The 16,557-nt window shown below is 46.6% G+C and overlaps 1 protein-coding gene across 1 annotated transcript in view; it reads right to left on the bottom strand.

The window, feature by feature from the left end:
• The window catches only part of LOC147665934 (eukaryotic translation initiation factor 4 gamma 1-like), a 152,832-nt gene that overhangs the window by 51,194 nt on the left and 85,081 nt on the right, over window positions 1-16,557 (bottom strand). Inside the window, exons 11-13 of the mRNA XM_086949400.1 lie at window positions 9,004-9,085; window positions 8,514-8,612; window positions 156-290 (exon numbers count right to left, since the gene is read on the bottom strand). Of these exons, the coding sequence (XP_086805526.1) occupies window positions 156-290; window positions 8,514-8,612; window positions 9,004-9,085 (316 nt within the window). The remainder of the gene's footprint in view (window positions 1-155; window positions 291-8,513; window positions 8,613-9,003; window positions 9,086-16,557) is intronic.

Here is a 16,557-nt window from a genome sequence, read left to right as displayed (position 1 = left end):
TACGTGGGACTAACTCCTTCATAACAGGAAATAATTCAATTGTGTAAATGTAAGAAAGATCAAAGCTAGAAAATCAGATCACAGATACCTACTTCTGGTACAATTCCTAAAGAGTATCTCCAACTACAACATCACTCCCAAATGTTGGAACCTACCTCGATCCAGTCAAATATTGGTTGGTTGTTGGGGTTTTCTTTCAGTAGTTTTTCCATTTGATTGTAAAGGTCATCAGATGACAGCTCTTTTCGACTCGGTGTCTCAGTCTCATCTCCTAAGGTGTACTCCACTTTCTGTTGGGGAAGAATGAATGCAAATAGATTAATCATACTGGAAGGACATTACATAAACACTCCAGATTGCAGTCAGTTATCTGCAATAAATCTGCAAACTCATTGCATCAGTTTTACGACAAGGAAAATGTTACATGTTCTAACATACTGCTATTTGACATTCAGTCTCGGCTATTACATTTTCTTAATGTTTTTTCATTCACAAACAAGGAAGGAGATATGAGCTGTAAGGAAATGACTATGAATGGTTACCCCAAAGTTTTTCAACTGATGCTGTTGGCTTTTCGACTCAGTGCACTAAGGTCTGCTAATCAGACCTCAGTGCCACAGCCCTAAACATGCATGTCAAATTGGCTATACCAAATTAGAAATGGCTAACTTATCTGCAAGTCCCTAGTAAATGATACCCTGTTAACCATTATTGGGGTACCCAAGGGGTTGCAGCACTGTGTGCCACCCCAAATGAACCCCCCCCCCCCCCCAGGTAAAACAAGTCCTCCAGTCGACCACTGCAGACTGGTGACTGGTAGGGCACTGCTAGCCCACATCTTTGCGATTGGAAGTAACAGTAAACCCACCACTTCTCATGGACATGTGCACAAGTAATCCCTCTGGCAGGCCTGTTGAGTCCTAAAGGCAGGGTGCAACACAGGACACAGGCAGGGCATGCACTTTACATGTACAGACAGTAAAGCAAATGACACCGTTTTTTACTGGGGAAAGTCTTGGTCGTCCCATTGGCGAGGACAGGATTACACACAAACCCCTCAGCTGTGCTAACTCCTGAACAGCGCAACCGAAGAGGGTATCAAACAACTAGTTACATTAAGCTCCACTTGTATCCCAAGTAGAAATTAATGTAACTTATTGCAGTGTGTAGCTTTACCAAAGCTACCACTCTGTTGCTTTTAAAACTTCTGTGCCTTCCCAGGCACACATGGAGCCTGCTTCACGAGATGGCTCGAAGAAGAACAACCATTTGGGTGTTAGCCAAAAAAAGCAGGCTTTAAAGGTGAAGCAGCTTTTGAAGGGCAGCTGTGTACGTGCAGCTTTTGAAGGGCAGCTGTGTAACATCTGGTAGGAAGGCTGCCCCATTGTTGAGGTAGACAGACTGGCACGGGGAGAGGGAGAAAGTGCCTCTTTGCATGGTTACCCCCCATACACATACACATTTTGCCTGGTTTTGATGTGGTTATAAATGTAGTGCACAGGGTCCCTGCCAACCAGATGCCTGTGCCAGTGCTCCTTCCCTAAAACAAACTCCCAATTGGTACTTCTGCCCCCTTCAAGTTCCCTGGGTACCTAGGGCCTGAGAGCGGAAGAAGGTCCCTTGGGATCCACCTCACTGGGACCATGCCACTGTCCTTGTAGCCTGCATGCCCTTGGGAGGAAGAAAACCCTGTCTGGGTGCATTGCCAACTAACACTACCTAGCAGCATACATAAGTCACTCCTCTAGCAGGCCTCACAGCCCTAAGGCAGGGTGCACTGCACTACAGGTGAGGACGTATCTGCATGAGCTGATATGCTCCTACAATATTGGGCACTATTTCCAAATATTGTAAACGCCAGGGAAGCCATAGAGAGTACATGGGCTAGGAACTGGACAACTCGAGTTCCAAAGCACCATGATGGCTTTACTGAATATAGGAGTGTTTGGTATCAAACTACTCCTTTAAAAAAATCAAATAAATAATGCCAGGATGGGATTAATTGTACCATGTACCCAGAGGGCACCTCGGAAGTGCCCACTGAATCCCTACCAACACTGACAGACTGTAGGCAGTCAGCCACCACCAGACATGTTTCTGGACCTCTGGGTGGAAAGCCCTTGCTCTCTGGGACCAGAAACAATGCAAATCCTGGGCTGAGGTGTCATGCCTCCTCTACCAGAATGGGCCAGTGCTCGAAGGGGGAAGAGGCCTGATGCCTTTCTAATGCGACCCCCAGCCTCTGATGGCAGCCCCTGGTTTACACCCCCAGTTGGAAGAGAAAATTCAAAAAGATAGGTGTGCCCACTTCTGCCAACCCCACCCTTAAGGTGGGGGGAAACAAGGTGAAGTATACTTTTCAGTCCCCCCCTTCTTGAGGATGAGGGGACCCCTCCAATCAGGGCTAGGTCTATGCCAACTCCCTCAGGAGGGTTTCACAATAGAGGGTGTAGTCACCCCAGGTGAGGTGCCTATTGGCCCCACCTGCTACTCCCCTAAAACGCTTCCTAAATTCAGTATTTATGTGGCTCCCCCAGACCCGGACCTCAGATCTGCAATGACTTAATGTAGGAAGTTGGCTCAGTATATGCTATACCAAAATGAGATATAGTGTGCACAGAGTCCAGGGAGCCCCCAGAGGTATAGCAGAGGCTAAATTTGGTAAGTACCAACAGCTCTCTTTGTGGTAATGTGGGCAAGCAGTTAGGCTTATCCAGAGGGTGTGTTAAGCATGTATTGTGTTCACTCAATCAAGGACTGACACACACTCAGAGACAGAATCCAGACCAATTGGCAATTGGCAAATATAAAAAAGGTATACTTATGTTGTATTTTAGAACCAAGCAGGACTTGGCACAGGCAAGTAAAGGAAAATGCTCCTTACCCAATATGCATATGTTCTTAACATGTAGAGCTGTAGATTCACATGCTTTGCACAGCCCACCATCTAGTGTTGGGTCCAGATGTTTTCACTTAGTTTTTCTTCTAATAAGTATTTTCCAGTCACAAGGGAGGTGACTCCATCCTTTCGTTGATAGTGCGCATGGGCATCGACTCCATTGTTAGATTGTTTTCCCACAGAGGGTGAGAATGGAGTTAGCAAGAGTAGAATAGAGATGTCTATGCATATGTATATAATGGTAAGAGTGAACTGCAACAGGTATAGGTATCCGGGGATGCAGGTGGACGCATGTGAATATACAGCTCTACATGCCAAGAACAGATGCTTACTGGGTAAGTAGTATTTTCCATTCGAGGCATGTGAGCTGTAGATCACATGCTTTCCGTAGACTATATAGCAGTTATCTCCCAAAGCGGTGGCTAATCGGTAGCTTGTGCAGTCATCAAAACTGCTTGGCTTGTGAATGTGTGAGGTGTAGTCCATGTTGCAGCTTTCCATATGTCATCTATGGGTATATTTCCTAAGAATGCCACAGAAGCTCCTAGTTTGTGTGTGGAGTGTGCTCTAGGGGGAATTGTCAATGTTCGTTTTGCTTTTGCTTAGCATGTTTGAATGCATTTGACGATCCACTGAGCAATACTTGATTTTGATATGGGATTGCCTTTATGTGGTGGAGCAAAAGCCACAAATAGTTGGTTTGTCTTACAGAAAGGTTTTGTCCTTTCTATGTAGTAGAGTAATGCTATTTTTAACATCTAAGATGTGTAAAGCATGTTCTGCCAGAGAATCTGGTTGAGGAAAGAACACAGGCAACTCAACTGATTGGTTGATATGAAAGACTGAAATGACCTTTCATAGGTAATTTCTGCCTTTAGGAAATTAGGGTTGGTCCGAAGAACAACTTTATTTTAGTGCATCTGTAAAAAGGGTTCTTCCATGGTTAGTGCCTGAAGATTACTTACTCTCCTTAGTGATGTGATAGCTATGTGGAAAGCTATGTTTCAAGTGAGAAATTGTAGCTCACATCTGTGCAATGGCGCAAATGGTGGACCCTTCAGTCTGGTGAGGACAATGTTGAGATTCCACACTGGAGCAGGTGGATGTCTTGGGGGAATGATTCTTTTAAGTCACTCCATAAATGCTTTAATGCCAGGCACTCTGAAGAGAGACGGATGTTGTCTATTCTGGAGGTATGCAGCTATTGCAGCAAGAGATAAGCGTATGGATATGTACGCTAAATTTGAACGCTGCAGATGTAACAAATAACAATGTTGTGAACTGAAGCATCAAGCGGACTGATTTTAATTGTTATTACAGGATATCACAAACCGCTTCCACTTTGCTGCATAGCAGGCTCTTGTGGTAGCACGTCTAGCCTCTTTGATAATATTGTTGCATTCTGGCGGGAGATTAAGGTAGCCAAAACTCTAAGATTTCAGGTGCCAGATTGCAAGGTTGAGCTGACTGGGGTTTGGATGTCTTATCTCTCCAAGGCTCTGGGTGTGGAGATTGTGTGTGAGATGTAGTTTTTGGTGAGGAACTACTGAGAGCTCCAACAGGGTTGTGAACCAGGGTTGGCCTGCCCATGTGGGAGCAACTAGGCTTAGTATCAGGGGCGCATGTGTGAGTTTCCGAACCTCTAATGGAATGAGTGGGAGAGGCAGAAAAACGTAGGCAAATATCCCTGACCAATCCATCCATAGTGCATTGCCTCTGGACAATGGATGTGGATACCTGATGCGAAGCTTGGGCATTTTGCATTTAGGTTTGTGGCGAACAGATCTATGTCGGGAAAGCACCACATTTGAAAGAATGGGAGGAGAACTTGAGGGTGTGGATCCCATTCATGGATCTGTTGTGTTTGACGACGGAGTGTATCTGCAATCTAATTGTTTACTCCTGGAAGGTGTTGTGCAAGGAGATATATTTTGTGACGTCTGGCCCATTTCCAGATGGTCTGTGCTAGCTGTGACAGCTGGACAGAGTGTGTGCCGCCCTGTTTTTGCAGTAGTACATTACTGTCATGTTGTCTGTACGAATCAGGACAGTTTTGCCTACTAGATGGACTTGAAACGCTTTGAGCGCTAGAAAAATCGCTAGCAGCTCATGATGATTTATGTGAAGCTGCTTCTGCTTCAAGCTCCACATGCACTGAATTGTGTGTGTCTGGAGATGAGCTCCCCAACCACTGAGCGATGCGTCTGCTGTTAGCACTATCTGTGGAACCAGGTCGATGAAGGGCCGCACTTTTAAAAGGGTTTGTGTAGTCCACCACTGCAGAGAGCGATGGGTGCGGCCGTCCACCAACATTAGATCTGATAACAGACCCTGAGCCGGGTTCCACTGACGTGCTAAGCATTCCTGCAGGGGACACATTTAAAGTCTTGCGTAAGGGACTATCAGGATGCAAGACGCCATCATTCCTAGTAACTGCATGAACACTCGAGCTAGTAATGAGTGTTGAGGCTGAAACTGAGAGAGTAGAACCTGCATATTGCGGACTATGGCCGGTTTGGGGTAGGCCAGAGCCTTTTGAGTGTTTATAGTAGCTCCCAAATATGTTTGAGTGGTGGATGATTGGATGGGATTAGGACAGATTTACTGTGAATCCAAGATTGTGGAGCAACTGCACTGTTCTGTGAGTGTGGCATAGACAGATTTGTTGTGAGCTGGCTTTTATGAGCCGGTTGTCTAAACTTTGGAAGACATGAATTTGTTGTAGCTGAGCTGCGACTACTGCCAGGCATTTGGTGAAAACGCTGGGCGCAGTGGTTACTCCGAATGGAAGCACCTTGAATTGATAATGCTGGCCAGCTACCGCAAACCTGAGGTATTTGCGGTGAGCAGAGTGTATTGGGATATGAAAATAGGCGTCCTTTAAGTCCGGAGTGGAGAGAAAGTCGCCTTGCTGAAGGAGTGGGAACACTTGTTGTAGTGTCACCATATGAAAGTGGTCCGACTGAATGTACAGATTTAGTTCCCTGAGGTCTAGTAAAGGCCTCAGAGAGCCGTCCTTCTTGGGAATTAGGAAGTACAGGGAGTATACACCGGCCCCTTGATATTGTAATGGGACTGGTTCTATAGTTCCTTTCTGTAACAGAGAGAGAACTTCTTGCTGAGAAGGGTGAGATGTTCTTGTGACATTGCGTGTGATCTTGGAATAATGTTTGGGGGAGTGTCTGTAAGTTCCAGGCAGTAACCATATAGGATAATTTGTAAAACCCATTTGTCTGAGGTTATTGTATTCCAGAAAGGCAGAAATTGGGAGAGACGCCCCCCAACACGAGTGGAATGATCGGGGGTAGCGAAAGGAAGTCACTGCTTGCTATTTACGGGGGAAGTGCATGTTGAGTTGCCCTGCCTCTTCCCTTTCCGTTGTTTCCTCTAAACCCACCTCTAAAATAGCCTCTTGATGAGGGCGATTGTTTGTTGCTCTTGTAAGAGGAGGAGGGATTCTCTGTCGATATATTCTTCGAGCCACCCCTGTAAAAGGAGCGACGAAAGGATCCCCAATTTGGAGCTAACTGCAAAGCCTCCATGGACTTAGCGACTTCAGTCACCTTTTTCATTTTTTCCAGCAGTGTCAACTGCTGGACCACAGAGGTGTCCTTGTCAAATGGTTGGTTGTCAATAGAGGCTTGCACTTCAGGTTTGAATCCTGCAATTCTCAACCAAGCATGCCTGCGTAGCAGTACGCTGGTGTCTGTTGCATCTAAGGCGCATCTGATAGAGTTGTGATTAGTTTGACCTACTGAATAAGGTAAATAGCCTTTGATTTATGCTCATCAGGGAGAAATTGCATGAGCTTTTCAAACTCATCATAATGAGCCCTATTAAATGGAGCTAACAAAGCTTGTGCCTTAGCAATGAGCCAATAATTGATGCTTGTGACACTACCCTTTTGCCTGAGGCATCAATTAATTTCGACTCCTTATCAGGAGGAGGGGCTTCACCTGTGGTCTGTGAGATAGCTCTCTTACGAGCGTTGGAAACCACAAGAGAGTCTAAAGGCAGCAGACCCTTTATATAGACGGGTTCAGATGGTGCAGGTTTATATTTTTTGTCCACCCTGGGTGTGATGATTCTTGCCCTCACAGGATCTTTAAAGGTATCACCTGTATGCTTAAGCATCCCTTTAAGCATTGTCAGTGCCTGAGTGGCTTTCTGAGAGTAACTTAGGGATTCGAATAAGAAATCCTCTTCTAAAGCATCCTTATGCAGCTCCACCCCGTGATAATGAGCAGCCCTTTTAGTAGTTCAATATATCCTATATTGTCATCGGGTGGTGAGGGTCTTGATGGATATAAATCAGGGTCATTATCTGTGTTTGGGTCAGTGTCATAATGGTCCAATGGGTCAGTATCCTGTAGCCTATACCCAACCCCATACCGTCCCCATCCCCTTCATCTTGTGGGTCAAATGATAGTGGTGGTGGTGCATTTGTGGGTGTGATGAGTAAGTTTGGATCAGTGGGTGAGGGAGGTGGAATGCAAGGTGGAGAAGGTGGAGAAGGGTTAGTACCCACATTTTTCTTCTTTAGAAGAATGTTGTAATCCTTCTATAGGTTCATCTTCCTTTTTTTCAGGCTATTTGACATGGATATGTCCAGTGTCTGGATTTATTACCAGTTCTTTTTGTTTCGGATCTGAAGGTGGAACGTCGGACCGAGGCTCTTTAGACCAAGTCTTTTGTTGGCTCTTTTGGCGATGTGTTGTCCTTGGTCACCGTTTTCGACGTCGAAAGTTTCGGCTCCGAACCCTTCGGGTCTGAAGATTTACTCTTTGATAACGGTGGATTCGTTACCACGACATGCTTCGGTTTTGACGCCGAATGTTTCGGCTTGGCACCAGCATGGGGGCTTTCCCTTGTGCTTCGTTGCCGAGCTCAAAACATTTTGTGGGTGCCGACCTTGGCCCGAGGGCAGAGGAGGGATCGGAGCCTTTTTTTGCAACAAGTGGAAAGAGGCAAGTCAGGCGTCATGTGTACCCTATATGTAGGCCAGATCCATATTATACATGGAGCAAAGGCTTAGCGCAGTACATTTTTTAATCAAACTTTTTTTGCAGAGCAAAAATGCTGAACTTGCATATTTGAAGGTGCTCTCATGCGATAACGAAGAAAAAGGCAGCTCAAATCAAAATATTTGCTGGGGTCACACTATTTGAGACCGGTTTATGGGTCAAGTACGTTACAGTTAGGTCGAGCAGATTATTCAAGTTACTAGACCTGCAGGGTCTAGTAGCATTTATGATTTTTCGAGGCCTGAAATTGCACACTACACAATGTCAGGCTTAAGAGGGAAGGGATAGTAAAGACTGAGAGAAGATTGATCTGAAAGCAGGCACACTAGAAAGGGTCAACATTTAACTCCCAGACTTGTGTAGGCTTCTCAGAGTAAAAGTCCACCGTGCAGTGCTCTTGGTGATAAATGTATGTTTACTCAAAATAAAAGACAGTTTTGAAAGGGTGCCAAGGTATCCTGACATTGCTGTGATGGTCTGAAGGTTGCTTTTATCTGCTGGTCACAAGTTGGCTTTAAAAGACATTCGAGTATCTGCTCGATCGCACAGCAAATTATTAATATCCACTTAAACCGTGCAGGGGATTTTACCTTCTCTGTGATGAATTTATTTACATCCTCCTCTTCTGGCAGGAACTCTTTCCAGCTAAGTCCACCTTCCCTCCATAGCTCTCCAGCCTTCTTGTGACTCTGGGGAAAAGACATTTGTGATCAACTGATAACCTATTAACTCAAGACATTTTCGAGAAAGTAGAATCTGTATTGAGGAAGCTATTGCCACTGCTAGGAGATTGTTTCTTAAAGCTCAACTCTGACAAGAAGAGGTTCTCTTAAAATTGCAGCATTAGGAATCTTAAAAACAGCCTCTCCTACAATTCCACATTTGCAAGTACCCAACTGAAACAATACTTAACTTAGTCATGCACAAAGATCTCTAATGTTGCAGATTGAAACTTTTTAATTATTTAGAATATTCACCCCTGACTCGTCCTTCACCAGTCAGGCAAGTGGACATTTTTCTGTCTTGTTCTTAATATTACACACACTGGGTTTCACACTGAGCAAGTCATGAAGCACTCACCATTCCTTTACATAGTAAACCCAAGATTTCAACAAGCAAAATGCTGGCTTTATCAATTGAAACAAGTGGCTTAGTCACTTCCCTGCAAGAAAAAAAGGTGAACATTAGCAGACATTAGAGCAAAGACTAATTAACAAAGCCTAAGTTGTTTTCTTACAAACTGTAGCAGTACATTGAATAATTACAATCTCCTGACTGGTAAAGAAAATGCTACTGATCTGTAAAAACTGTTTCCAATCTTGTAATGTTGTAAATCACATGCTATGCACGCTACTCATCTGGAGCGGAGTTCTGCAACTTGTTCTGCTTTAAGCATTAGGGTTTTTTGGAAACTCAACTGCTTGTTTAACATGAAAGGTTGATAACATCACAAACAGAAAACATGGGTAAGTGCATAAGACTCCGCCTAACTTTATGCATCTGAAGAAGAAATTATTTACCTTCCGGGGGATATTGTATCTAACCGCAAATACCTCACCTTAAGAATATCCCCAGGCGCTACACTTGATCTGGAGATTTTTGTTGTAGCTGTGTTTTTGCGTACTAGGGGGTTTGGAGGTGGCATTAAGCAGCTTCCCTGTGTCTCCATACCACTCTGGAAGTGACTAAGCAGCATATAAGTACTACCCTTGCAATCCAATATAGGTGTCAATAATTTTCTCCTCCTTTGACCTCAGACGCAGTGTTGAGCAAATGGTCGTCATTTTGACCTTTTTATATGTTAAAGAGACCAGCCACTCCACAGAATGAGGGGAAGGAGTGAGAACTCTACAGACAGATCAGATATCCACCAGAAAGTGTGGCTCTGTATATACTGCATCAAAGTAAGGTACAGTGTGCACAGAGTCCACAGTCCCCAGAGGTTTGGCAGAGGCTAAAGTTAGATATAACCTTACTCTCTAAAGTGGTAGCTTGGTCGAGCAGTAAGGCAGTATCAGAGGACAGTGTAAAGCATTTGTTGTACACACTCAGTCAGCAAATGGTCTCACACACTGAACTCTAACCCAATTGTTTTGCATATAAAAATATAGTTGTTTTATTTTAGAACCAACAAGATATCAAAATATGCTTTCTCAAAATGAGTTACTTTAGTTAAATACTTTTCAAATAGGCAATAGACTTTTGAGTACGATAGTCACAGTTGTTGCAATAGGCAACACAATTTCAAACACAATGTGACATTGAGTTCAATGGGAATTTCTAGTTAAGTGCAATAGATTACTTTAAGGATTACTTTTCTAACCACAGGACTGGATCCTAGATTCAGTCCTGGTACATCTCCTGTAAACAATTGAGTAAAAGCGTTTTGGTTAAAGTTGTGAATTTTAAGGAATATTATTGTATATTAAAAGTTGACAAATAATCTTTTGTCACATAGAATCACCAATGTTATCCTACTGGAGGAAATTCACTTAGGAGGTAAGTAGTGGTATTGTTACTTTTTCTTACTGCACTGGTGCATCTCCTGTAAACAATTGAAAGAATTCGATTATGTCATTTAGGCGATTTTTTAGAAAGATTTGGAAGTTTGGAATTTGGACACTTAAGAGATTTCCCGGTGAAAACCAGACAATAGTTTCCTATGGAGGAAAATTGAGTTAACAGTAAATCACGGTTATAATTACTTTTCAGGTTCAGTGCTGGGCTGAAAGATACAGCACTGAGTTATCTCCTGAAGACAGGTGAGTAAATCGGAATTAATTGATCAGCTGATTTCAGATGAATATTTGAAAGTTTAAAAACTCCACACTTAGAAGAAATTCTGAGTGAAACCAGTCAATGTTACCCTATGGAAGAAAAGTGAGTTATCAGCTTTTGAGTAAGTACTCGACTGGGAGAGTTAAGGTTCTGGGCATAGACTCAGGGGTCTCCCAGGGTCAGGTAGGTAGAGTTGTTACACCCTTAGCGGCACAGGGGCAGCCAGGGGCAGAGAGAGTTGACCCAATGCTATCCTATGGAGGATAGGGGGCCTTCGGTTGGTGACTGCTAGCAGGCAGGCCACGCGGCTGTGGGAGCTGAGCTCCTGGTCACTTACACAGGGCAAGTGGGGAAGTAGAGCAGGGTAGTTGCTGCACTTCCAGCGGCACTCGGGCAGCTGGGTTCAGGGTGCTTTTGAGTTGTTGGGCGCTCAATGTTATTCAATGGGAGACTTGGAAATTGAACAAAGCTGCAGGCTCGTGGACGGAGATTCTTCAGGTGCGACCACCACTTCGAGAGGTAAGTTGGGATCTTGAAGGATAGGTAGACACCCAGGAGTTGGGCACAGGAGGCCGTGGGGCGCGGGGTGCAGGGGTGTCTTTTGGTGTCGGGAAATCTTACCCTTAGCTGGTCGCGGTTGGAGGGGTCCCTGGTTGTGAGGCTGCAGTCGTCGTCGGGATCGCCGAGGAGGGTCTTTGGGCACTGGATTCCAGGTCACAGTTGCCGGAGGGATGTCCTCGTGGTCTTTGTCCACTCAGGCAAAGGCCGGGCTCGGCGGGTGCAGAGTGGGCTGGATTCACGGTTCCTGGCTGGCACCAGGGGTATTGCTGTTTGAGAAGAACCACTGCTCATGGGAGTCCCAGTCAAGGCAGGCAGGTCCTCTGGGGTTTTCAAGGTTGATGTCCGCAGGAGACGCCGGGGTTTAGCAGGAGCAGGTTCAGAGATCATGGTTTTTGAGACCAAGTCAGTTGGTGTTGTCCCCTTGTTAGCAGCTGCACGGCAGGTCTTCTTGTTTTTTGTTCTTCTTCTTGTTTCGAATCGGGATCTGAGGATGGAAGGTACCGGGTGCCCCTAAATACTAAATTTAGGGGTGTTACAGGTAGGGCAAGGGCAGGGACCAATGGGTCCCTGTCCTGGGGTGACTATGCCCCTATCCTGCTCCTCTCCTGTGAGAGGGGAGCAGGGTCCTAGCTCTGATTGGACAGGGCTCCCCATCCTCAAGATGGCGGGAGCCCGGAGTTGTGGTTCACCTCGCCTCTCTCACCTGAGGGGTGGAGTTGGCACAGGCTGGCACACCCCTTTTCCTCACTTAGGGTTTCCTGCATGTCTTCCCGCCAGAGTGGGGGTCAGAGGTGGTGGGGGCCAGTTGCTGAGTACAGCAATTGGCCTGGGGAAGCTCAAAAAAGGTGGCATGCCGTTGAAGCTTCCCCTGCCCATCCTGGGGGAGGAGGCTTGGCACCTCGTCCCAGGATGTGGATTGTTTCAGGCCCCCAAGAGCGGCAAGCTCTTGACCCAGGGGTCCAGAAACATGTCTGGTGGTGGCAGCCTCGGTAGCCACACAGTCAGGACACTGGGAGTTGGTTAGGTTTCAGGGGGCATCTCTAAGATGCCCTCTGTAGTGCATTTGGCATTAAATCCCACACTGGCATCAGCGCAGCACACAAGCCCAAAGCCCTGCGGGTGAGGGGTAGACGAAATATGATCTGGAGGACATCCAATGGGGAGGGCCGCCCCGCCACCTGCATTCCGATGAATGGTCCTTAAGCTATCTTGACTCAGCCAGAGAGGTCCCCCTCCTCTTCCCCCCCATCCCTCCTTTTTACTGGATGCTCAACTGCATCTCTTCTGTTATATGCTACTATGTTGGACCGTTTTGAGCATTGTAAGATGGAAACTCGGTTGGACCACATTGACTAAAGCCTGCTACCTGGAACATATTCTTAGGCTTCCACAGACAACTGTTGTATTGTATCACAGTCAGGTGTTCTCATGCTCTTCTTGTCCATAATAGATATTTTTATCTGTATGAGGTCTAAACTTGTGGGAGGGAGGTGGGGGCGGGGGCGGAGTCAGGAAGGGGGGGGGGGGGGCGGGAGGGTTTGTGTTTTTGTTCCACTGTTGGCTTTTTCTCTATAAATTGCAGTAATATTGAAACTCCTGGCGGCTCTTCCGGGCTCTTCGTTTGTCCTTGCCGGGTCGCCCTCCGGGGTGTAGGCCCAAAGGCTGTGTTCGAACATTGCTAGGTTGTGTTCTGCCGGCCGATGGATGTAGGCAGCCTAGCTGTGTTACAGAATAATATGCTGCTCAATAAAAACGATTGATTCTAAACTTACCAATTAACGTTTTTGAAATAAATAAAAAAATCTTGGGATGAAAGGCCCACCTCCAAATGGCTTGTCCACGGGTCGACAGCTGGAGAGAGTGTCCCCCCTGTGTCTGTATGTAATACATGCCGGTCTTGTTGTCGGAGCGTATCAGGACAGCCTTGCCTGCAATGTGAGTCTGGAAGTCTTTAAGTGCTAGAAATACTGCTAGCAGCTCCAGATGATTTGTGGGAAGTTGTTTTTGCTTTTGACTCCACAAACCTTGAATTGTCTGAGTTTGAGATGAGCTCCCCAACCAGTGAGCAATACGTATGCTGTTAGCACTGTCTGTGGAAATGGGTCGATGAAGGGACGCCCTTTGGATAGGTTTTGTGGATTCCACCACTGCAGAGAGTGATGGGTGTGGCCGTCCACCAACACTGGATCTGACAATTGACCCTGAGACTGATTCAACAGACTTGCTAAATATTCTTGAAGGGGACACATTTGAAGCCTTGCATGGGAAACTATTGTAGGAAACTGGCTCTTTATATACTGCACCAAATTGAGGTATAGTGTGTACAGAGTCCAGGTGACCCCAGAGGTAGGCAGGGGTTAAAGTTAGCTAGAACCTTACTCTCTATTTGTGGTAGAGTGGTCGAGCAGTAAGGCAGCATCAGAGGACAGTGTTAAGCATTTGATGTACACACTCAGTCAGCAAATGAATTCAAGAACTGAACTCTAGGCCAATTGTTTTTGTATAAAAATATATACTGTTGTTTTATTTTTAGAAGCAAGCAAGCCTGGCACAGGTAAGCATTAAATACTTTTCATTAGTAAGTTGCTGAATGTAGAACAGTTTGAAAAGGCAATAGGAATTGTACTTTGTTTGATTTACGGGGGTGCAGCAGGTTGCAATACTTAGCAAATACACTACAATTAAATTAATAGGCTTTTTCAGTAAATGACAGGTAAGTTACTTTTTACATTACTTTTCTAACTCAGTGCTGGATACCTAGATTCAGCACTGGGACATTTCCTGCAAACAGGTAAGTAAATACGTTTTGGTTATTTGTGCGATTTGTAAAGAATATTTTTAGATTTCAAAACTCCACACTTGGAACCTTTTTGGAAGAAAATTGTCAATGTTATCCTATGGTAGAAAAACAGGTTATCAGTTCACAAGTAAGTTATCGACTGTGGGAGTTAAGGTTCTGGGTTTAGACTCAGGGGTCCCTCAGGGTCAGTGATGCACTCTTGTTGAACCCTCAGCGGAACTAGGGCAGGCGAGTGCAGAGTGTTGAGGTCCAATGTTATCCAATGGGGGATAGGGGGCCCCTGGTTGGTGACTGCTGGCAAGCAGGCCACTGGGTTGTGGGAGCAAAGCTTCTAGGGTTTAGGTCAGGGCAAATGGGGAAACAAAGTAGCACAAAAGGTGCACCCTCAGCGGTACTGGGGCGGCCGGGTGCAGGGAGCTGTTTCGAGGTCAGGTGCCCTGTTGTTTTTTTCTATGGAGAACCTCAGATTTTCAAAAACACTGCAGGCAGGGAGGCGAAGGACTTCTGGGTGTGACCACCACTTCGAGAGGTACGTTGGGAAGTTAGGGGTTGGCTAGGCACCGTCAGTTTGGGCACACAAGGCCGTGGGGTGTAGGTGAAGGGGTGACTTTTGGGTTGGATCTTCTTACCCGCTCCGGGTAGCGGTTAGGGGGGCTTTCTGGGTTTAGGCTGCAGGCATCAGCTGGAGGCTTGAGGCAGGTCAGGGGTCGCCGGATCTCGAGTCCGGATCACCTGTTGACCACCTTGTGATGCTTTTCCACTCGAGCTCGGACCAAGTTCGGCAGGTGCAGAGTGGGCTGGATTTGCGGTCTCCGGCTGCTGCTAGAGGTTGCAGTTGAACAAATGCAGTGTTCACAGGAGAAGCAGTCTTTGGAAGTGAAGGCAGGCAGGCCCTCCAGGGTTTTTGAGGTTGCTGGCTGCAGGACACACCAAGATTTCGCAGGAGCAGGTTCGAGGGGAGACAGGCCTGTAGGTCTGGGGCCAAGTCAGAGAGCGTTGTCCTCTTGTTAGCTGGCTGCTCGGCTGTTCGGTCCTTCTTCTTCTTTTCTTCTTGTTGTTTCTGGATCTGAGGAAGCAAGGTTCAGGGTGCCCCATAAACACTAGATTTAGGGACGTTACAGGTAGGTAAAGGGCAGGGACCAATGGGTCCCTTCCTTGGGGTGGGTACACCCCCTATTGTGGCACCCTCCAGTGGGAGAGGGGCAGGAGCCTGTCCCTGATTGGTTGCGTCCTCAAGATAATGGGAACTAAGAGTTGGGCTTCACCTCGCCTCCAGCACCTGAGTGGTGGAGTTAGCAGAGGTGGGCCCCTCTCCCTCACTTGTTTTCTGCCGGTTCTCCCGCCCAAATGGGGGGAAGAACCAGTGGGGACTAGTTGCTGAAAGCAGCAAATGGTCTGGTGAGGCTAACAAAGCCTTTGAAGCTTCCCCTTCGTGAACCCTACCCATCCTGGGTGAGGAGGCTTGACACCTCGTCCCAGGATACGCATTGTTTCAGGCCCAAGAGAGCAGCAGGCTCTCGGCCCAGGGGTCCAGAAACATGTCTGGTGGTGGCAGCTGAAAACAGCCACTCAGCCTGGACACTAGTGGTGGGTTAGTTTTCAGGGGGCATCCCCGAGATGCCCCTTATTGTGCATTTTTCCTTAAATCCCACACTGGCATCGGTGTGGATTTAATGTGGTGAGAAGTTTGATACCAAACGTATCAGTTTTCAGTGTAGCCATTATGGTGCTGTGGTGTTCGTAATGACAAGCTCCCAGCATCATATACTCTTAATGGCAGCATTGCACTTACAACGTCTAAGAATCGACTTAGACACTGTATGGGGTAAACACTGTATGGGGTAAAGGGCTCATGCACCTGTACCCTCACCATTGGCATAGGGCACCCTGTTAGAGGGATGACTGATCTATGCCAGGGCAGTGGGTGGTAGGCATGGCACACAGGGATGCCATGTCGACTCTTCACTTTGTTCTGCACCAAAACATGCAGCCTGCAAAGGCAGCGTGTCAGTGTAAGAGTACAGGTATCAAACTTCTCAGCACATTAAACCCACACTGATGCTAGTGTGGGATTTAATGAGAAATGCACACAGAGGGCATCTTAGAGATGCCCCCTGCAAAATGACCAACACTAGTGTCTGAGCTCCACAGCTGCTACCACCAGACATGTTCTGTTGTGAGGCGCAACTCTCAGTCCGTGCCATCTTGCAGATGGGGGGACCCAGCCAACTAGAGTGAGGCATCTGCCCCACTTCCACTGGAGGGTGTCATAATAGGGGGTGTACCCACCCCAAGGAAGGGACCCATTGGTCCCAACCTTCCAGGTAACACGTAACGTCCCTAAATCTAGTATCTAGGGGCACCCCTGAACCTTGCTTCCTCAGATGAGAACCTGCAACAAGAGGAGAAAAAGAAGGACCGAACTGCCGTGCCGAAGCTAACAAGAGGATGCACGCTGACTTGGCCCCAGCCCTACTGGCCTGTCCCTACCTTGA

The sequence above is a fragment of the Lissotriton vulgaris genome, unplaced genomic scaffold (assembly GCF_964263255.1).
Source record: "Lissotriton vulgaris unplaced genomic scaffold, aLisVul1.2 SCAFFOLD_3690, whole genome shotgun sequence".
In the NCBI taxonomy this organism is placed as follows: domain Eukaryota; kingdom Metazoa; phylum Chordata; class Amphibia; order Caudata; family Salamandridae; genus Lissotriton; species Lissotriton vulgaris.
Note: the sequence above shows the minus strand (reverse complement) of the source record. Positions and strands in the feature narration are given on the sequence as shown.